Source organism: Megascapheus bottae, chromosome 7 (assembly GCF_031878675.1).
Source record: "Megascapheus bottae isolate mThoBot1 chromosome 7, mThoBot2.hap1, whole genome shotgun sequence".
Lineage (NCBI taxonomy): Eukaryota > Metazoa > Chordata > Mammalia > Rodentia > Geomyidae > Megascapheus > Megascapheus bottae.
The window spans coordinates 71,923,541-71,945,109 of record NC_143515.1 but is presented as its reverse complement, the minus strand read 5'-3'; the positions used below and the strand labels follow the sequence as shown (position 1 = coordinate 71,945,109).

General features: G+C 40.6%; 2 protein-coding genes across 3 annotated transcripts in view; both read right to left on the bottom strand.

The window, feature by feature from the left end:
• Positions 1–11,583: 11,583 nt before the first annotated feature.
• Ttc32 (tetratricopeptide repeat domain 32) lies at positions 11,584–17,067 on the bottom strand. Its single transcript, XM_090337406.1, has 3 exons — positions 16,822–17,067; positions 12,799–12,965; positions 11,584–11,993 (listed from the first exon to the last, which is right to left on the bottom strand). The coding sequence occupies exons 1-3, from the start codon at positions 16,974–16,976 to the stop codon at positions 11,857–11,859; spliced, it is 459 nt and encodes a 152-aa protein (XP_090193532.1). The 5' UTR covers positions 16,977–17,067; the 3' UTR covers positions 11,584–11,856.
• Positions 17,068–18,362: 1,295 nt separating this feature from the next.
• Positions 18,363–21,569, bottom strand: part of Wdr35 (WD repeat domain 35) — a 46,771-nt gene continuing 43,564 nt past the window's right edge. For both annotated transcript variants that reach the window (XM_090337404.1, XM_090337405.1), the window contains 2 exons: positions 20,102–20,342; positions 18,363–19,043 (listed from right to left, as the gene is read on the bottom strand). In XM_090337404.1, the coding sequence (XP_090193530.1) occupies positions 18,893–19,043; positions 20,102–20,342 (392 nt within the window). In that variant the 3' untranslated portion in view covers positions 18,363–18,892. The remainder of the gene's footprint in view (positions 19,044–20,101; positions 20,343–21,569) is intronic.

The following is a 21,569-nucleotide window of genomic DNA, read 5'->3' as shown; positions in this document are numbered from 1 at the left end:
TGTGTCATCTCATGTCCAACTTCTAGGTACGAATTAAAGTAGAACAAGGCAGACTGGGCATTCCTATGGTGACCAATGCTCCACAATAAAAGGGATGTGAATGAGGCCGGTAGACTCCCAGCCAGCCCCAGGGCTATGGGCTCCGTTCCACCTCCACTGCCAGGCCTCACAGATGGAAACCTGCCCTGGCACCAGGCACCCATCACCCAAGCCAAGCTAGCTTAAATTAGGGTTCTATGAGTCCAGAATAGACCCCTTGTAGGAACTTCTGTCCCCTGTGGGACAGAAGAGAGGAGCAAGACTTTCCATGAGTCAAGGAAATTCCCATGGTACAAACTGAGAAAGTGATGGGTGAGCCAAAACAAGCTGGTAATCCTACAGAAACTTAAGTAAAATGAACGTGGGGCATCTCCCAAGTTTGCAGCTAAGTGAACATCCTGAGTGCCTCTTTTAGTAAAGGAAACAGCATCAGTCTTGAAGGAATAGCATACAGCTTTGACACAGATACATGGAAAAATCACAGGCTTTCTAGAAGTTTCTCTAGCAAGTTCTATTTTTTCTTCCCACAGCTACTCCCAATAGATTGCCCTGTAGCTCCTGTTGTGTATGAAATTACCACTCTGCTTCCTGTATTTGTAAATCTGATTATAACTAGCATTTCAATGGGTAGAAGTGAGGGGAGGAGGGTGTTCAATGTGCATTTTCTCCCAAACTTCCTTGCAATTGCTCTTTCCTGATAGCACAGGTTATCATCTCTGTCCTGAAATGACATCCTGACTGCCTCGAGGATTTGATTTGGGTCCCCCTAACATTCTCCGCTGTTAGGTTTCTGGGCCTTTGTGCAGTTTTTCACAGGGCTGAGCCAAAGCTTCTAACCCAGGAAGAAATCCTGACTTCATATCAGGGACCATGGAAGAGGGTAAACTGATACTTCACTAGAAAGCACTATTGTTCTTCAATGGAGTGAAATGGCCTCAATCCGGGTCATTATTCCGTTCTTAATCTTTAATCCAGAACCTCCTCCCTCTCTTTGTCCACCTATAAAATAAGGAATCATGGACTAGAGAAATCTCATCTCTTCCCAGCTTAAGTATTCTGTGCTTCCGATTTAAAAAAATAATTGTGTGTGCATTAAGCAATTCAAAAGGAATTACGTCTGGCAATTTGAAAGCTAGCAGCCAGCCTAAGGAGGAAGAGTGTTCGGGGCAGGGACAGTCTGCGCCCCAGCCCAGGACGCTGCTGAGGCATGAATTGATGATGATGGAACACAGCAGAGATTTATGAGAGCTCTTGAGTAGGAAGTCCGAGGAGGCTATACATTAGTCATGTCTGAGATTCCTTCTCACTGATACTGCAAGCCAGAAAAGCCAGCTCGGCCACTGTCCAGATGCAGGACTCATTGATCCAGGAAAAAGAAGGGAGCCAGCATTGCTTTATTTTAATAGCAAATAAAAATGACTTTTTTTTTTCCAAGGGGTGGTGGGAGACCACAAAAAAATAAAACCTATTGGAGACAAGACTTCTGGATCAACTCAGGCTGGGATAACAAAATTACATGGGACCCATGGTCTCCAACGTTAGAGAAGAAGTGTAACACTTGTCAAAATCCCAAACCCAGGCAAATGCTGGTGGCTCACACCTGTAATCCTAGCTACTCAGGAGGGTGACATCTGAGGATCATGGTTCAAAGCCAGCTTGAGCAGAAAAGTCTGTGAAACTCTTATTAACCACCCAAACTCCAGAAATGGAGCTGTGGCTCAAAGTGGTAGAATACTAGCCTTGAGCACAAAAGCTCAAGGATAGCTCCTAGGCTCCCCCCCACCACCACCACCGCCCAAATCTCAAATCCCTGAGATCTCTGAAAACAAGGGGTTGAGGGGAGATTTACTCTAGCTGCCATGTTCTCCTAATGAGTCCTCAAACACTTGCTCAGAGAAGGTAGGAGAGAAGAAACTGACAGATTCCAGGACAGCTATCACCCTACACTTGCAACTGGCCAAAAAGAAAGGGCACATAACCAATACGGCTCCTGACTTGAATAACATCCATAGGATGAAAGTGTACGATTAGATGCTAATGAATGACTCTCAGACTTGAGCATGTATCCGAATCTCTAGGGGACTTGTTTATCGGATGGCCAGGTCCCACTCCGGGGAGTCTCATCTCTAACAACTTCCTAGGTGCTGATGGTCCATAGATCTTGCTTTGAGAACCAGTAAGACAATTAAGGCTTTCCATTCCTTAGTGTACTACCTGGGGGCCAATTAAATTCTGACTCAGGGGCTCTGGACCAGGACTATGTATCTCCTTCTTTCTTTGGTGCTGGAGATTATGACTGCAAGGTCTCACATGTACGAAACACACACACTCACTGAGCTACACTTCCAGCCCTAAAGTCTTCACTCCTACCACAGCCTGTGTCACAGGTCCAATTTAGTAGCCAAGATGCTCCGGCTACACCATTGGTCCAGTGAAAACTGGAAGATGAGTGGGATTTATATTAGTGAGAAAAACTTAGTGTTTGTTGTTGGAATTTGGGCTGTGTCTTGATGTGCAAGATTTACATAAATGAGGGAAGGGTGTTCCTGCAGAGAACACCAAGGAACTTAGCAAGAATGGAAGAGAACAAGAGTAAGTGAATGTTATTTGAAATAGGATAGGGAAGGGGGAAAACAAGATGAGGGATGGGGTGGGGGGAGGGAAATGGGGACCAAGACAAGAGAAAGGGTATCAATGTTTGTGAAGTAATGCACCTTCTATCTGGTGAATATAATGTAACCCGTCTATTAATAAGTGAACATTGCCATGTGCCATTAGCTTATGCCTGTAGTCCTACCTACTCTAAGACTCCAAGCTGAGAATCATGATTCAACACTAGTCAGGGCCGGAAAGTCCATGAGATTCTTATCTCCAATTAACCAAAGAGCTAGACGTGATGCTGTGGCTCAGTATCAGCCTTGAATGAAAAAGCTAAAAGATAGCACCCAAATCCTGAGTTCAAGGCCCAGTACCACTGAATATGAACACTCAGACATGAAGTTGACACTGGCCATGTCGCATGCTGGGGTGACAGATCTAGGCCTGGGGCTCTACATGGAGATGCCTTGCTCTGTTTTTCTTCACTCCACCCTCCTCATTCAAGAGACTGGTCTAAGTCCAATAGTCTACTGGCAGCTGGTCTTCATGATGGAAATAATTATTGTTCTGAGAGCCCCAGACTGACAGCTCCCAATCCTGTCTGCTCAGCCAACTTGGATAATTTTTCACCTGGCTTGCTAGTAATGGTTTGTTGTTTGGCAGTCTGAAGTGACTCCTACTTTTCTTTTCCAATCTCAAGTCAGAGGAGCCTCCGTTCTCCAAGACTTGAGTATCTCAAAGCTATGCGGGGTGGGTATGAGTTTCTCAGCAGGCCGCCAGAGCAACGCAGCAGGCTTTGTATGGTGCTTAGTCATGGGTTCCTCTCCTGATTCAGCTAAGGTCATAACAAAGTAAAAACTTTAAAAATGCAGTTCCCTCTTCTCCTCTACCCTAGAACTCTTTCATTTACAGGCTCATTTCAACAAAAGGTCCACCTTGTATCCAATATCTTGTATCCAATATGTATGTAGGTGTAAGAACACAATGGCATGTGCAAAAAGTCTTCACCTGAAAACCTGAACAAAGATTTCTCTGGGACTGAGTTTCCTAGCACTGCCATAGCTAAGCACCCCAGTTCTCTCACCATTCTGAAGAATGGAGGTCAAAAGTCAATGGAGAAGGCAGGATGAGACTTCTTCCAGAGCATCCACGGAGGGTTCTCCTTGTCTCTGCTCCCGGCTGCCTCACACTGCCTTGGCTCCCAGCACTGTGAATCCAGCCTCTGCTAACTTCACAAGGTGTTCTCCCATGATCCTCCCAGTAGATCGGGAGCCCATTGACTCCATCAAATTCCACTCCATTCACAATAGGATCACATCCAAGATACCTATGGTTGAGTTGGACATGGATCCTTTTGGTGGTGGTGTGTACAATTCAATCATGGGCATCTGCTATAAAGCCATATTTAAGCAAAGTCTCAACTAGGAAATTTGAAGGAATGGGAAAGGTGGTAGAATATTATGGAAAGGGCAACATTGATCAAGGTACATTGTACTCAAACCGATGTTGAAATGTAACTCCCCTATAGAACTACTTAAAGACAGTTTTAATTTTCTTAAGTCTCTACTGAACTTGATTAGTCCCCTAATAGAACATTTTCCCTCTAAATTAAACTAGAAGCATAAAAAGTTAACTGCAAATTGAGCCCTATCCTCAAGGTCAACTGAGCAGTGGTCAAATACTTGGTTACCCATGCCTTTTAGCTAGCAATCAACCTGCAAAACCCAAATAGCCCATTGAGCAAATTCTGGAAATTAGATTCTTAATCTCTGCCACCTATTCAAGGCCTTTCCATTTGCCATACACAGCAGTTGTGGGGTAGAGGCTAACGCATGAGCAGGACAAGAGCCCTGGTTCAGTCCTGCACTGCTCACCTGACAAAACATGGTACCATAGATAGAAAAAACAATAGAGAGCCCTGAAGTAGTGACTGGGATTTAGGCAAGGTGGTCAGAGAAGGATCGGGTTGTCTCAGGGGCAACCAACACTGCTCCAGTGAGATCTTGGCTTCTTCAGGAGTCCAGGGCCACGAGTTCACCTTGCTCTGGAGGCTGTGTCAAAACAGACTTTCAGGGAGTACAAAGAAAGGACTTGCCCTACACAGGCATGGCATGACTCTTGGCCTTCACCAGTAAGACGTAAGATAAAAAACTGCTGGATGGGATCTGTACTGAGGTTAGCACTGAAGTGTTTGCTGCCGAGTACACTCAGATTAGAGTCAGGTCTAAAATCCTGGGCAGTGGAAACTCCCATCAGCTACAGGGCAGAACCCAGAGCTCAATTTCAGCCATGCTAAGTTTGCACCACATAAATTCTGTAATCTTCAAAAGAGTTTTATAATTAAGTGGAAATGAGTTTGAATAAGTGTGATGCCAAAAGGATACATTCCGAGGTATTCTTGGTACAATCTAGTCAAAACTGCCTGGAGAGAATAGTCTCTAGAGGGTAAGAAGAACTGAAGATAATTTTTTAAAGATGTGACTGGCAAGAGTAGGGAAGGGAGCTTTTAACTCTTGGATGTTAGTTGTGCTGGTTGGAAGTGGTTACCTTGGAGAGGCATGCGGGGAGTGCATCATACTATGTGCTTATTAATTTCTATGCTTTTCAAATTATTACTGAATCCATGTACTCACGTCACACAAAATGTTGACACTCTTCTTAATGTGGTTTAAAAGTTGTAAGTCTAAATTCAAGCATTGTTGGTTCATACCTGTAGTCCTAGCTACTCAGGAATCTGAGTAGTCCAAAGTCAGTCTGTGCAGAAAAATCCATGATACTCTTATTTCCAATTTAGTTTTTAAAAAGCCAGAAATAAGAACATGAGATTCTGAGCCCAAATTCCAGTCCTTGCATAAGCAGAATGAAGTATATTTTTGTTCCTACATATAAATGTTCAGGTAATAAAGGACTCAAAGAATGAGGGTCTTTTGCTTCTCATATTCCTATGTAGTTTTTGCTGTTAAAAGTGCTTTTTACATGTATTTTAGTTTAAGGTAAAGGCTTTCCTTCTATTTTACTTCAGCCAGTGCTCAATTAAAACTCAACACAAGCCAGGTACTGGTGGCTCATGCCGGTAATCCTAACTACTCAGAAAACCAAGAGCTGATACTGGAGTCAAAGCCAGACAGGGCAAGAAGTTCATGGAGCTGTGGTTCAAGTGGTACAGAATCAGCCTTGAGCAAAAAAGCCAAGCGACAGCATGAGGCCCTGAGTTCAGATCCCAGTACTAGCAACACATTTTTTTTTTGCTAGTCCTGGGCCTTGAACTCAGAGCCTGAGCACTGCCCTTAGGCTTTCTCAAGGCTAGAGCTCTACCACTTGAGCCACAGCACACTTCCGGCTTTTTTTCTATGTATGTGGTACAAAGGAATCAAACCTGGGTCTTCGTGCATGCTAGGCAAGCACTCTATCACTAGGCCAAACTCCCAGCTCCTAGCAATAAATTTTTTAAAAGCCTCAATACAAACTGTGGCATATTTTAAAGAAATAGAAACTTTCCTACTAGAAATAATATGTGACCTTATAATGGTAAGCACTTTTTGAGGTATTCATTTTTTCAATATTGCTAAAATATGAAAAAAAATTACATAAGACTTATAAGAATATAGAATATAAACATGATGTTTATTCAATGATGAAAGAACCACAGGGATGGCTAAGACAAATTCTGAAGAGTGGGTATTTATTGACAATAAAGAAGGATTTAGGAACAGAGCTGCCAGGTTACATGCAAAACTGTTGGTGTTGTTTAGGACAATAAAACCTTTGGGTTTTCTTTTCTGCCAAACAGATTTCATTTGCATGCCTCCTGGGCAAAACCCCACAAGTTACACATAACCTCAGAGTCTGGGCCCCATGCAAGACTAGAATTAATGGTGCTTGGGTGGGTCCACTAAGACTCTGATCACTGTGATTTTGAAGGAACATGCTATCTTGGTTGGATGCTTTTCCTTAACATATGATACAAATTTACATATTGGCAGCCATGGCTTTCAAGTTTCTAAATAAGAGTTTGCCCTTAATATTAATCTTCTTTTCACCATCTTTCCTGTCTGTTTTCAATCAGGAAGGAAAAATCACCAACAAGTGTTTCTAGCATCACAATCACATTCCATTATAAAAATGAAATAAATTTTAACACTGTTTTCATACTCACTTTGATGGATACTAAAATATTTTATGAGCAACTTATATGAGCCACTAAATTTTTTTTTAACAGGATAAAAAAAACGGTCTACATATCTGCTTTGAGCTAATGCCAGGCCAGCAATAACAACAAAAAAATCAATTGATTCTAATTGCAGTTTCAAATATTTATATGGATTTTGAACATAATTTGGGGCAAGTTGCTGAATTTTTCCACCTCAGCTTCCGTGAAAAAAATTTTTAAATCCTTCTTTACATCATTACTGCATGCCTGACTATGTGCTGGCAAACAAGCCTGGGGTAATACAGTTGTACTCTGATTTTACTGTTGTATGAATACTTCCAGGCTATAATTTGTAGGGTTTTTTTTAACCTTTTTTAGGATTTTTTTAAATCATCTATTTTTTTTGCTACATGTATTTGTGTTTTTACCTTATTACAATTCTTTAAAGCATGAACTGATTTTTTTTATCAGTGACTTTTTTTTCCAAGAAACAAAGAATTATATTTACAATCCTTTTCTTTCTGTCAACAGTGAACTGGTATCATGTAAACCATCAACTGTACCAACTCTCCCTCTTGCCTCCTATCTGTGCCAAATGACATGCTTAACTGGAATCCCATTGTCAGAAATACAGAAAATGTTAAAAATCTTAATTTGTATAGAAAGTGTTAAAATTACAGTCTTAGCTCACAATAGCAACTGTTCAGTCTGCTTCTTACCAGGCTTGAGAAGTCAAGGCGTGTGTTTGTCATTTTTTGCAGCATGCTCTGTTCACACCAACAACCCAACAAATCCTCATCATACTTACACAGACACATTATCTTCTCTCCTCAGCACACGGTTCTACCTGGGACCACAGAGCTGGACAAAGCCAGAAGAGATGGCATCTTCAATGTTTCTTTGCATGTGCTAGTAACATGTTGGCAGCCTTTCCCAAGGTGCTTTCCTGGGTTTAAATTTTTATTTTTTTATTTTTTTTATTTATTTATTTATTTTTTTTGGCCCCTTTCTCTTTCTGGCCCCGCTCGCTCCGGCCCGGCTAGGCCCCCTTTCTAGCTCTGGCCCTGCTCGCTCCGGCCCGGCTAGGCCTCCTTTCTAACTCAGGCCCCGCTCGCTCCGGCCGCTCGCTCTGGCCCCGCTTGCTACCGCCCGGCTCGCTCCAGCTTGCTCCTGGCCCCGCTCGCTCCGGCCCTGGCTCGCTCTGGCGCCGCTCGCTCCGGCCCGGCCAGCTCTCGCTTGCTCCTGGCTCTGCTCGCTCCGGCTCCTTCTCGCTCTGGCCCCGCTCGCTCCGGCCCTGCTCGCTCCGGCCACCACTCAGTTGGGCTCTGTTCACTTCAGCTCAGCTCGCTTCTTTCGCTCTCTGTCGCCGTCGCAGTCCTGTCTCTGCCACTTTTTCCGGTTTGGTTGTGTCTCGTCTCTGCTACTTCGGGCTTGGTTGTGTATGTGGGATACCGAGGAATCGAACCCGGGTCTTTGTGCATGCTAGGCAAGCACTTTAACCGCTAGGCCAAACTCCCGGGCCCGGGTTTAAATTTTTAAAAGTATTCTTTGCATGCAAGATGATCAAGCTTTAAAGCTTGATAAATGAATTTTGTAAAATGGTGCTAAAATCTTGAATACAATGCTGTAAAAAAGCATTTACCTATATACTTCAAATGAATGAATTGTATCTCAATGAATCTGTTCTTTTAATCCATCAAGAAACCAGTAAACAGGGGCGGAGAGTTTGGCCTAGTGGTAGAGTGCTTGCCTAGCATACACGAACACCCGGGTTCAATTCCTTGGTACCACGTACATAGAAAAAAAAAGCCAGAAGTGGTGCTGAGTGGTAGAAAGTCCAAGAACAGTGCTCAGGCCCTGAGCTCAAGCCCAGGACTGGCAAAAAGAAAAAAAAAAAAAAAAGAAAGAAACCAGTAAACATTCATACTGTAACAGCTGACTGCTGACTTTACTTTTACTGTTGTTGCCAGTACTGGAGCTTGAATGCAGGGCCTCACATCTGCTTGGCTTTTTTTCTCAAGGCTAGCACTCTACTATTTGAGTTATACCTCCACTTCCCAGACTTGCTTACTTCCAATTGTCATTAGAGACATTTGTTTTTATGGTTCAATTGACTTTTCTATCTGTGAGAGTATCTATGTCTGGATATTGTGAGATAAAATGGAATTCTTGAGAGCTGAGCAAAATTATCATAAAGATTTTTTTATTATTTTCAGGGACAAACTGGAGTCATTAAATATAAGACATTTAATTGCCTAAAATCTTGATTTAAATTCTTAAGGTGACTAGACTGCAAAGATGTAGACCCTGAGACAAGAGTCAGTATAAATGGTGAATGGATATCTTCTGATTGGTGGGAATAAACTACATTATTACACTGTGGAGAAAGATACATGAATGACCTGTAATGGCAGAAGATCAAGACGGCTTAGAGTAGAGGTGCCAGAGAAGGCCAGAAAATCAGGAAATATTCAGAGAAGAGCCAGTAGATAATGGCGATAACTTGTAAGCTGAGTTTGCTTTTCTACCAGCTGCACTGTAGTTTGCTACCACAAACTCAGTCTGTGGGCCTCATTCAGTTCCAGAGTTTCCGAAGAAGACAAATAGCCCCATGCTTCTGAGTTTAGAATAACTTTCTAAATTCAAAAAGTAACTTCAGTCCATTCATTCCATTTTACTATACTTGGTAAAAGATAATTCTTGTAACAAAGCAAAACTCTTTTCTGCTTTGATTTTACAGAGGAAAATAAAATGAGAAGACAATACAGTTTGGGTACTTTTCTAGTAGATAAAGGAAAAAACAAAAAAAAAATGAAATGTAGGCCAGAAGAACAATAGAAAATAAAAGAATATCTTGAAGGCAAACATCAAGGGTATGAGTTAGCCAAGAAACTTGGAATCTGAATGTAATGCTTGAAGAAGATAAATGGAGTAAATGCATTATTCTTTACTAATTCTAGTAACAAGAGGAAGATTAGTGTCTGGTCACTAAACTTTGGTGATTTTTTTTTCACAGAAATGAAAAATTTTTGAATAATGAAACAAGCAAATAAAATTAAAATTTTAACAAGTTTTACTTTCATATTATATCTGCTGCCAGCCAAAAGTTAAGAGAAAAGATGAGCCAAAAGAAAATAAAGCTGTTTAAATATTATTTATTTAATTCTCTGAACAAAATGATTTTTAAAGCTCCCCAAAGACCTAAAGCTATTGCACACAAAAAAAAAACAAAAAAAGATTTCTTAAAAGGGATATTTGGGGGCTGCGAGTTTGGCTTAGTGGTAGAGTGCTTGCCTAGCATGCATGAAGACCCAGGTTCAATTCCTCGGTACCACATACATAGAAAAAAAGCCAGAAATGGTACTGTGGCTCAAGTGGTAGAGATCTAGCCTTGAGAAAACCCAAGGACAGTGCTCAGGCCCTGAGCCCAAGCCTAAGACTGGCAAAAAAAAAGGGGGGGGGGGATTTTTTGCTTCCATACAACTCTATAAATCCTTTTAAAAGATATATCCAACAAACAGATAAATCATATTAGAAAATGTGGATGATTCTAGAAACATAAGGGACTTTGTGTTTCTGGCTACCAAACTTAGTTTTCTCTTTCTATTCCTTTACTTATCACAGATAAATCATATTAGAAAATGTGGATGATTCTAGAAACATAAGGGACTTTGTGTTTCTGGCTACCAAACTTAGTTTTCTCTTTCTATTCCTTTACTTATGACAAGCTCACATTCTGGCTGGTTTTTCAGCTGTGATTTGTGAACTGCAAGCAGGCCACATGCTTTATCTGCTTCCAGAGACCATGTTCACTCAAAGGACCCCTAAGCTAATGGTGACTGCAACTGTAGTCTGGGTAGGGTACCTCCTCTGGAGATACCAGGCAAACACCTTTTTTCCTCTCTCCCGAGGGGTATCCTTTCCACTCCACAACAGCCTTCCCACGGCGGTCATAAACCAGGTTAGGAGAGCTCCAGAGAAGGGTCTGTCACTTTGAAAGCCAAGCCACAACCATAAGACATAGATGGGACATGTTGGCTTTGGCCTTCTTTCTCCCCATGCTCTTCCCAGTTCTTAAAACTCAGAGCGCAATCATTTGTTGGCAGCACCCAAATAAAACAAAGCTTAAGTTTCCCATTTCTATGTTTTTGTCCATTCTGCACCTCCCTGTCCACCCTCACACCCTCAGTATAAAGCACCAAAACAGTGCTTGGCTTATAAGAAATATCCAGCCACTGCTGACTGTGGCAACAAAGACCATTATTACGGAGAGACAGAAAACGACGACCAATACCTTCTCGAGAAAACCAAGTACGGGTTAAATTCTTTCTCCTGAAGGACATGTGTTTATTTTTAAGTCTGAGAGTTCTGTCTCTCTAACCCAACTGCATGAAACTCTCAGAGGAAGTACTGTGAGAACACGGGTAAATGTCAGAATGACACGACTCAACAAAACCTGGCTGGCTATACAGACTCACAAATTAACATCGACACTTTCTGGAAATAACTAGAAATTTTGAATACGGACTCGAATGGAAGAGATTATAGAATTGCTAATTTTATTAAAAGTTTTCATGGTATGGTAGCTATAAAGGGGTGTGTCTATTTTTGAAAGATGTGGGCTGAAATATTTAAGGGGGATATGTGATGGCTGTATTTTATTCTCAAATGGCTCAACAACAAGTTATATTTTTAAATACAGATAAAAAGAAAATATTTCATAATGCTAACTGATTAATCTATAGGTCTTGATTGTACTATACTTTAAACTGTAGATCAAAAATTTTAAAGTTGGAAATAAGGTAGAAAAATGAAAAAGATTTATTGGAGAAAATATTACACATTACTTGAGGTAATTTACTGTAAATACATATATTTATACATTAATAATTTATACTTTGTAAAACGCACATCTATTTGACATAATTTCTAAACCTGAAATTAACAATTAGTTCATTAATTCCTTCATCTTAAATAGAAAACAAAGCAGCTCAATACTTACTTAAAATCTGAGCCAATCATCTGTAGGTATAGAACTGTGAGTTAACATTTCAATTAAGTTAAAAATTTCAATAACTATTTCCAATTCTTCTTTGTTTTTCTTCTTTGTCTAGGATAGTCTGTTTTAAGCTCAAAGCAGCATCTTGAAATCCAGGATTTAAGTCTAATACCTTCTTAAAATCTTTCAAAGCATCATCGAAATATCCTGTGACAACACCAAAAAAAAAAAAAGGAGAGAGAGAAAATCTAAGTATCTAATATATTACTCACAACAAAGTTTAAATACACATACTTTTAGATTTGCAAACATTCAAACACCCCTATGAAGGAAGCTTTTTCCTTTTAATAATGATGCAGAGATAAGTATATCAAAATAATTTCCTGTGTGATTACAGAACAACTAAGTTTATACCTAAATTTAACTCTGGAGGGCTACAGTGTGGCAAAGCAACTGCCTAGCATAGGTAAGATTCTGGGTTTCATCCTCAGCATAGAAAAAAACAAACTTTAAGTAAATAAAATCAGCTATGAGTTTCTTTATACAAGTTAGTAGAGGAGTAGCATCATAAAACTTCAACGAACTTGTTTACACAGTTTCAGTACAATTGAGAAATAGCTGGATTTTGTTTTCATTTTAATAAGGAATAGCATCCACCGTCTCTTTAATCCAGTGTCGCCTGTGTCTCCAAAGCTGTTCACTCAGGAAAGTGTCACAGGTACTGTCAGCATTACCCTCATTTTGTACAGACACAAGTAATAGGGTCACCCCACTCCTGCGTTACCCCAATTCCCACCCCAGTGCGCCACTGTGATCTACACTGCCTAACAAAAGCCCTAAAGTACATTCAGGTATGCTTCCTTTGTTCTAAGCTATACACCTAAATTTCACATTACTTTAAAATTTGATGATTACTCTTTTTCATAGCTGTTGATAGTTTAGAAAAAACAGAACAGTTGGTGGGAAGGGGGGGAGCAAAAAATTAAATTACCAAAAAAAAACCCCTTCTTACCCAGTCTATAGAGTATCAACCCTCTGTTGTAATAGGGAACTTCAAAATTGGGTTGGACTCCTATGGCCGCTGTGTAGTCATCCATGGCTTCGTAAAACTCAACCCTGAAGTACTTGATTTGCCCCCTGTTGTTATATGCAGTAGCCAAATCCTCAGGGCAGCATTTGCTTTAAACATAAAAGTTCACATTAAAAACATTGCGTTATGCCGGCTGTGGAGGGCAGCTGCCCCTGCTGCAGACCTGAAGATCTCTACGACTCCCTTCCCCCACCCCCATCTCACCCGGCCCTCATTTCCCTGTTTCCCCTCTTGAAATACAAGTTGTCTGAAACATTAAGAATAAAATAAAAAATAAAAACACTGCGTTACAAATTCCCCTCGTTTTCACTCTCATTCTCTTCTGGGAATTGTCAAACTTCGTAGCTTATAACATGCTCTGAAAAACCAAGCTGAAAAATAACAACTAGCAGATAGAGAACTGAAATGAATCTGTATTTAACCTTGTTATCATCCTTTTGTGGAGTTATGGTAGAAACAATATTCATATGAAAAGCATATGAGTTTGAGCATTCAAAGCCCCCGTTCACTGCCACCATGCTTTGCTGAAGATAATACTAAGGGGATCATTCCACATTTTGAAGCACACAGCTCTAGGGCAGAGAAGATGATTAGATGCTTGCTGAGAAAGGGAGGAAAGGCAGCCAAAAGTTCCAGTGTGCTAAGAGTGTATTAAAAGTGAGTTCTCAACTTGACTCTCAAACTTTAAAGCAATGAGATCTGGTGTCATTTTCCGATCAAGAAATGCAAGTTAACCATAGGTGACAATTCAACAAACACACTCATGACTAAGAAATGACCTCTGGCACAGAGGTTCCTTCCCTCCCAGCCCAGGCGGCAATCCTCCTTTATCCCCAGCCCATACTAGTTTGTCTTCCCGCTGGGAGGCTGGGCTCCAGCCCACTTCTAAGGTCCCAACAGTATGGGTTCTGGAGGTGCCCAGTCCTAGCAGTGAGCAGATCCTCCCAGGCGGGGTCTGGAGGCTCAGCAGCTCTAAGCCTCCCCAGTCCAGCCCCCACCCCTTGACTGCTGCAAGGCAAATCTCTACAGAGAGAGCTCAGCTTTGAGTTGGAAACATTCTGTTCCTTTCTTCTACTGCAATGAGATTATTACATTTAAACTAGAGAAGGTGCCAGCTCAGTTTATCTCTTTGCTTTGTTAGACTCTCATAGCACAAGAAGACTTCTTAGAAACTAGATGACTGCTTTCCCTAACATTCAGATCCTTGAGAACTCGAACGAGGGCTGTGACTACTGCTGCCTGCAGAAGCAATCATCTAAATTTGTCAGCTTCCAGGATACTTATGGATACCACCACAAGAGGGCGCATGCCTTTCAACTCTCTACCACTACACCACTGATGGCTGCCCAGTGCAGTTTGAACAAAAATGTAGCCTTGGGATTTCAGTAAAACTTTAGTCATTATATTTGAGCCTTCAAAGCTTTGCTATAAATTTTTTATATTTTCAGAGGATGACAGAATGTTAGATTCAAAGTTAGATCTCATTCCAACAAACTCTAAAACCCTACATTTCATGAAGTAATTTTATTTCTCCACAATCTTTTTTTAGGAAATAAGCTAGTAATTAAAGCTAATCATTTTTGGAATATTAAGAGTTTTTGAAAACATAGTATTTCCTGTATTGTAGTTTAACATTTACTAGCTTTGGCCAAGCCAAAATATGTGAAAAATAGGTTATGGCTAAAATTGCACCTTTGGCTATTAAAAAGAAAATATAATAAACTATCCAAAGCAAAAGGCGTTCAAAAATTGCATTGCCCTGTTTCAAAATTATTCAAGAGAATCATTTAAACAATAATTTAGGGGACCAGGAGTTTGGCCTAGTGGTAGAGTGCTTGCCTAGCATGCACGAAGGCCCCGGGTTCAATTCCTTGATACCACTTATATAGAAAAAAGCCAGAAGTGATGCTGAGGTTCAAGTGGTGGAGCTCTAGCCTTGAAAAAATCCAAGGACAGTACTCAGGCACTGAGCTTAAGCCCAGGACTGGCAAATGTACTATGTTATCTCTCATCTCCTTTGCTGTCCCTTGGTTATCTCATATTGTTATAGTATCTCACTTTGTTATCTGATATATTGAATTTATTTGTATTTGGTTATTTGAAATTTGATAGGGAAGGGGGGAAAACCAAGACGGGTGGGAGGTGTGGGGGGGAGGGTAATGGGTACCAAGACATGTGAAAGGGTATCAATGTATGTGAATTAATGCACCTTCTATCTGGCAAATATCATGTAACCCTTTTACTAATTACAATAAAAAAAAAAGAAATAATCGCAAAAGAGGGTCTGGGCTACAACCCACATCCACAACAAACTCATTTCATCAAAAAAAAAAAAGAATTTTTTTCCTTGATTAAAGTAATAAAATAAAAATGAATGATAATACCTAGAAAAAAAAAAGATTTAGGGGGAAAAAAAGGAAGTTGGATAGAATTCACTTTCAATCAATGAGTTCCAAGAAGGATACTGATTTTACAAATGAGAAACTGAGGCTGAGAAAAAGTCCCAGATCTGTGGCCGAGAAAATGAGGGTGCAGTGAACCCCACGAAGCCAGGGCAGATTTTCTCTCCTACAAAAGGTAAAATTGCTATAGATACTTGAGCTCTTAGGGTGGGATATATAAAAGAGGGAAAATAGTAAGACAAGACTGTATCCACATATCTAGTCCTGCTGAGTACCTTTTTAAACTTACTAAGTCTATTCTTAGAGCTTGGAACCAGATAGAAAATCAAGTTTCCTATAGTTATTAATGGCTTTGTTTTTTGGGAGGAGGCAAGAAGGAAGGGAGGTAGTACCATCCTAATGCTCAGGTACAATGTCCAGGCCCTGAGTTCAAGCCTCATGACCAACAACAACAACAATCACTCAATCAATCCAAGGGCCAGGAGTGTGGCCTAGTGGCAGAGTGCTTGCCTAGCATTCAGGAAGACCTAGGTTCGATTCACAGTACCACTTACACAGAAACAGCCAGAAAGCGGTGTGGCTCAAGTGGTAGAGCACTAGCCTTGAGGAAAGCCCAAGGACAGTGTCAGGCCCTGAGATCATGCCCCAGACTTGGCAAAAAGTAATTTAAAAAAAAAAAATTTAAACACAAAAAAACCCAAAGAGAATGTAGTCCAAAATTCAACTGAGCAGACAATAATATTAAACACTTATTGGTCAATCAACAAACTGAAATAACAACAAAGCACTTTTATTGGCAAATCAGAAAAGTTCTAACACTGGATATTGGACATTAAACAATTCTGGGACACGAATGGTACTGTGGTCATGTCTTTGAAAGAATGCTCAACCTCTGCAAAAGCACTGTGAAGCATCCATCCCTACAGGAATCCGAGGTCTGGGTGGGCAGATCATGCTTAAGCCGAGTGCTGAGTACCTAGAGGCTCATTATACTACTTTCACCATACTTTAAGTGTTCTTTGTAACAGCAGAGGATTACAATAGCTCAAAACCTAGGTACAGAAGGTCATACAGGATGAGACTAAATGAAAGGATCTCTACGATATGGAAACAAGAACTTTACCTTGTGTGACTGTTGTTCTTAATGTATTGTGTTATTTCTCTTCTCTTTTGTGGCCCTTTGCTTAAGTTCATATTGTTCCTGTATATGACTTTGTTACCTGGTATACTGTGCATACGTTTATTTGCTTATTTGAAATAGAAAAGGGAGGGGGGAAACAAGATGACTGGAAGGGGTGGGGAAAGGGAAATGTGGGCAAAAACATGAGAGGGGGTGTCAATGTGTGAGAAGTGATGTACTCTCTGTCTGGCGAATGTAACTGTAACCCCTCTACAATAAAAAATAAAACAAAAACAAAACAAGGTAATGGCCTGGCACTAGAGACGCCGCCACGCCCCCGCGCCACGCCCCCCCGCGCCGCCACGCCACGCCCCCCCGCGCCACGCCCCCCCGCGCCGCGTAACCACGTCTCGCGATAGTTACCTCCCACTACACTCGCCGATGGCGGAGGCCGCGGGCGCGCACTGGAGGATGTAGGCCGAGTACAAGGCTTCGGCCTCAGTGAACTCGCCTCTGTCGAAGTGGGCCTGGGCCAGGGAAAGCGCTGTGCGGGCTCCGTGCTCCGGCCGGCCTGCCATCGCCGTCGAGAGCCTGGCTCGCGGTACGGGAGGGGAAGTGACTTGAGACTAAGGGCGGCACCGCAGGTCCTCCTCCGCACCCCGGAATTACATTTGCACTCGCGGAAGCGCACCCGTTTGCTCGCGAGGCAGCGGGTGGGCCGCGCCTTCCTCTTCCCCCTCCCTCCGCCTGGCTTCTCGGCAGGAGCCGGCACGGCGGCGGGTCCTGGTGGGCGTGGCCTCCGTTGCCCACGGTGCCGGGAGCTGACCGGAGCTTCCTTCCGGGGCGCCCGGCACTGCTCCCGGGTCACTGGTGGAGCGGTTTCCTTCGGCGCTGCAGACCCTGCGCGGGGCGGCGGCCTCCGCGGGTCTAGTCGAGGGAAAGGGTGAGAGCTGTGTCACTGCGCGGCCCACTCGACCTCTCCAGGTCCCGCACTTCTATTTTACTTCCCACACGATGCAAGCACGTTGCCATCAGAAAAGAAAAACAAGAAAACGACGTCAGAGTCTTCATAGGCTCAATTACACGTTTTTCCTTCTCTCTGGCACACACGCACACACACACACACACACACACGTACATGCGTTCGCGCCAGCAGAAGTCAGGTAAGTGAAAGGCTACAACACAGTTTTTTAAGCAAGCCAGTGTAAGAAATGACACGCACTTGGTTTGTAGGCCTTTCTGCTGCAGACAGCTTGCTTGGCAATGTACTGGAATCCTATCGATGTACCAAGACAATTTCCTACCCGATAAATGAACACGGGCAGACTTCAAAGACCCCAGTTTTCTTTCATTAATCACTGATACTCTTTCCTAAATGCCTCTAGGCTCTAAGCCTCTTCTAACTCATTCTAACTCTGCAACAGGGCTTAATTGTGCACAATTAATTATTAAATAGGACATGGAGGGAAGTGAATTAACTATTAGAAACTACTAGTTGTAGTATGATTTATTGACTCAATAAATATCAGCCAAATTTAAGAAAATCTCTATGAAATAGTCTTTGTCACAAAATGGGAGCATGTGAGTTCACAGAAAATATTAGCTATATAAAGGGGTAAAGTATCCTTTACTGATGGCATTTTCCTTTTTTTTTTTTCTAGTCCTAGAGTTTGAACTCAGAGCCTGAGCACTGTTCTTGGGCTTGTTAAGGCTGGAGCACTACTACTAGAGCCACAGCACCACTTCCAGCTTTTTCTATGTATATGGTATGGGAGGAATCAAACCCAGGTTTTCATGCATGCCAGGCAAGCACTCTACCACTAGGCCAAACTCCTGCCACCAGCACTTTCCTCTTCTAATAATAATAAATCAGAACAGGTGTGTGTCAAAAAAAAATCACAACACAGAACAAGACACCATTAAATGAAGGATGCATCTGTGACAATGTTTCAAAGAGCACTGTAACAAAATGGTTGTTTCTATGGAAACTTTTATTTCATAAGCAGAGCCCAAAGCTTTCTGTACAATAAAAAAGAGTAAATGCCAAATGCCTTTTCTGGAGATGGGGAAAAAAATGAAACAACTCAGTTTCTTAAAAATGCCTTAAAATGTCATTTCACTTCTGAAAATAGCACATAGAAAACAGTTGATTCTTACTTCAATATAGCTAAACTGGAGCTCACTTCACACTATAGTTGCTTCACACTCTAAACTCAATCATCCCACTCCCATGCCTCCTTTACTCCCACTTCCCTTGACATTGTGATAAAAATATTTATCTGCAGTATTTCCATAGTATCATATAAGCAACATACATAAATAATTGATAGATTAAAATAAAGTTCACATCCATTTCACAGTTCTATTTTTTTATATTTTCTGTAAAAAATACAACCATAGGATGGAGGCATTTTCATATAAAACTCATGGAAATTAACATTATTAGATATACAGATGAAACAACATATATTGTGCAATTACATATAGTTCATCTTTAATCCACTGGACTATGGCATAAGGGACAGAAGTTGTAGTTACTGATTTCCTGAGCGAGAACATAGTGTTTACAGACTTTACACATCCAGAACTGATATTCAATGATTGGGCTTCCTGTGGCAATGCATGTTGGTAATTTACCTTCACCCCTATGAAAGCAAGAGAAAAAGTAATTAATTATACCCTAATTATATGCTAATATTTCCAATTTGTCTACCCTTATTTAATATACTTACAAATTCAAGGGGAAAAATCCAAGATAAATTTAAACAAAACATTTTTATCCCAAAAATTGTTTTTGGGTTTGGTTTTTTTTTGCCATTCCTGGGCTTGAGCTCACGACCTGACCACCAGTCCTTGGACTTTCTCAAGGCTAGAGCTCTACCACTTGAACCTCAGCAACCCTTCTGGCTTTTTTCTATGAATGTGGTGCCAAGGAATTGAAGCCAGTCTTTGTGCATGCTAGGCAAGCACTCTACCACTAGACCAAACTCCCAGCCCTCCCAAAAGTTTTTTTTTTTTTTACCAAAACTTATAATTAAAAAAAGTCAATACATTTGAAACATTAAATTAAAAAACTATAATTTTAAGAAAATTACTATACAATATCACCCCATTTGTAAGGAAATGGAAAGGCTTAGAAAAAATCACATTAAGTGAAGTAAGCCAGACACAAAGGAACAATGGCTCAAAGGTTTCCCTCATTTGTAATAATTAGTACAAACCTTGGACTCTCCTAGCAGAGGATTACAATAGCTCAAAACCTAGATACATAAGGCTATATAGGATGAGGCTAAATGAAAGGACTTCCAGGATTTGGAAACAAGAGCTATATAAGGTATGATTGTTGTTCTTAATGTACTGTTATTTCTCATCTCTTTTGTTGTCCCTTGGTTATTTTCATATTGTTATAGTATCTTACCTTGTTATCTGGTATATTGTATATAAGTTTATTTGTTTATTTGAAATAGGAAAGGGAAAGGGGGAAAATAAGACGAGGGGAGAGGGGAGGGAAATGGGGACAAAAACATGTAAAGGAGTATCAATGTGTGTCTGGCGAATATAACTAACACCTCTATTAATTACAATAAAAATATATGAAAAGGAAAAATTACTGTAAAATTTAGTGTCTAATTTATATTATATATTGTACATAAAGAAATCTAAGCTACTAAAGTAAATTCAGATACAATGATAATTAGCTTACCCTTCAAGAATGCTATTCAATTCAGATTTTCTGTTATCTTTTGGAATATGTTTAGTGAAGATTTCCAAAGCAAGGTCTTCATATTGCTGCTTCTGTTCTGCAGTGAGATTGTCTAAAGACTCAAGTTTAATAAAAGCTTTCGAACAGGTGCCAAAAGCTCTGCAAGCACAGGCACAGAGTGCTAACAAAGAGTAGATCTCCACCGCAGGGATGATGTCCTCGTAGTCTCTCAGGTGAAGAGCTAGGGAAAGGGGCAAGTGACATTGGAGATCAGTGAACATGCACTGGAAAGGCTGGCTCTTCAGGTGTGCTAGCTGAACCTACAGGAACCTAAGGAAAGACAACGGGAGAGACTAGGAAGAGCAGGTAGGAGGAAGCAGGGCACATGATCTCTAGGTCCTGTAAACAGCAACCACTGCACAAGGCACATGACTACGCTAAATTAGAAACACTCAGACAGGAAAATTTGACACATCTTTCACCGCTTGAGTCACAGACTACTTCTGGCTTTTTCTATGTATGTGGGACATTCATAGAGCTTCATGCATGCTTGGCAAGCACTCTACCACTAGGCCACGATTTTTTTTATTGTAATTAATAGAGGGGTTACAGTTACATTCACCAGAGAGACGGTGCATTACTTCTCACACACTGATACCCTTTCTCATGATTTTGTCCTTTTCTCTCCCCACAATTATTTTTTATAGAAAAAAAAACTTTAAAACATTATTCTTTTTTTAATGTACGTAAGACCTGACTCAAGTAGGAATAAGAACCTATAGTTGTTTAAATTATATGACATCCTTAGTGGTAAAAATATTGAAAGAAGTATCCTAAAAGAAAAAAAATAAGAAAATAGAAGTCATCATTGCCTGTTTTATTGATCTTTGCCTTAAAATCTCTAGCCAGAGGAATAAGAGAAAAATAATCAAATTTGAAGATCTATCCTGAAAACAAGATTTTTACTAAAATCAACTTTTGTGTGATATAATTTATACATAATTTATACACAAGTTGTACTATACACACATCTATCCAATAAAATATAACAACAAATTCACTCACTTATTTTTATATGATCATAACCAAGATACAAAATGTTTTCATCAGTCCAAATACACTCCTGCATTATGCTTTCTATCATGCTGCATTAATAACTGTCTCTTTAGTTTCATAATAAATTGACTGAACAATTTAAAAAAATAATAATAAAGTACAAAGAGTAGACCCTGTTGTACTTACCAGTATTATAAAGTTATTTTAACTATTATATATGTAAGAGACATAGTCACAAGCCTGAATATGGACAATACAGATTTCCAAGAGTAGACACTGGACTATTAAATATTTAACCTTGAGGGAAGAGAATACAAATGCTACCTTTTTCTTTTCTCAAATATGTAATATCTATAAATTTGAACTGCTTTCTATGTATGAGAGGAAGAAGAGACTACATAACTATACTATT

What these genes read in the sequence shown, in the direction of transcription:
- Ttc32 (XM_090337406.1), bottom strand. Translation starts at nt 16,976, where the DNA reads ATGGCAGGCCGGCCGGAGCACGGAGCCCGCACAGCGCTTTCCCTGGCC. An exon ending in ATCGGCGAGTGTAGTGGGAG is followed by an intron (nt 12,966 to 16,821) that starts GTAACTATCGCG and finishes TTATGTTTAAAG; the next exon opens with CAAATGCTGCCCTGAGGATT. An exon ending in GTTGATACTCTATAGACTGG is followed by an intron (nt 11,994 to 12,798) that starts GTAAGAAGGGGT and finishes GTGTTGTCACAG; the next exon opens with GATATTTCGATGATGCTTTG.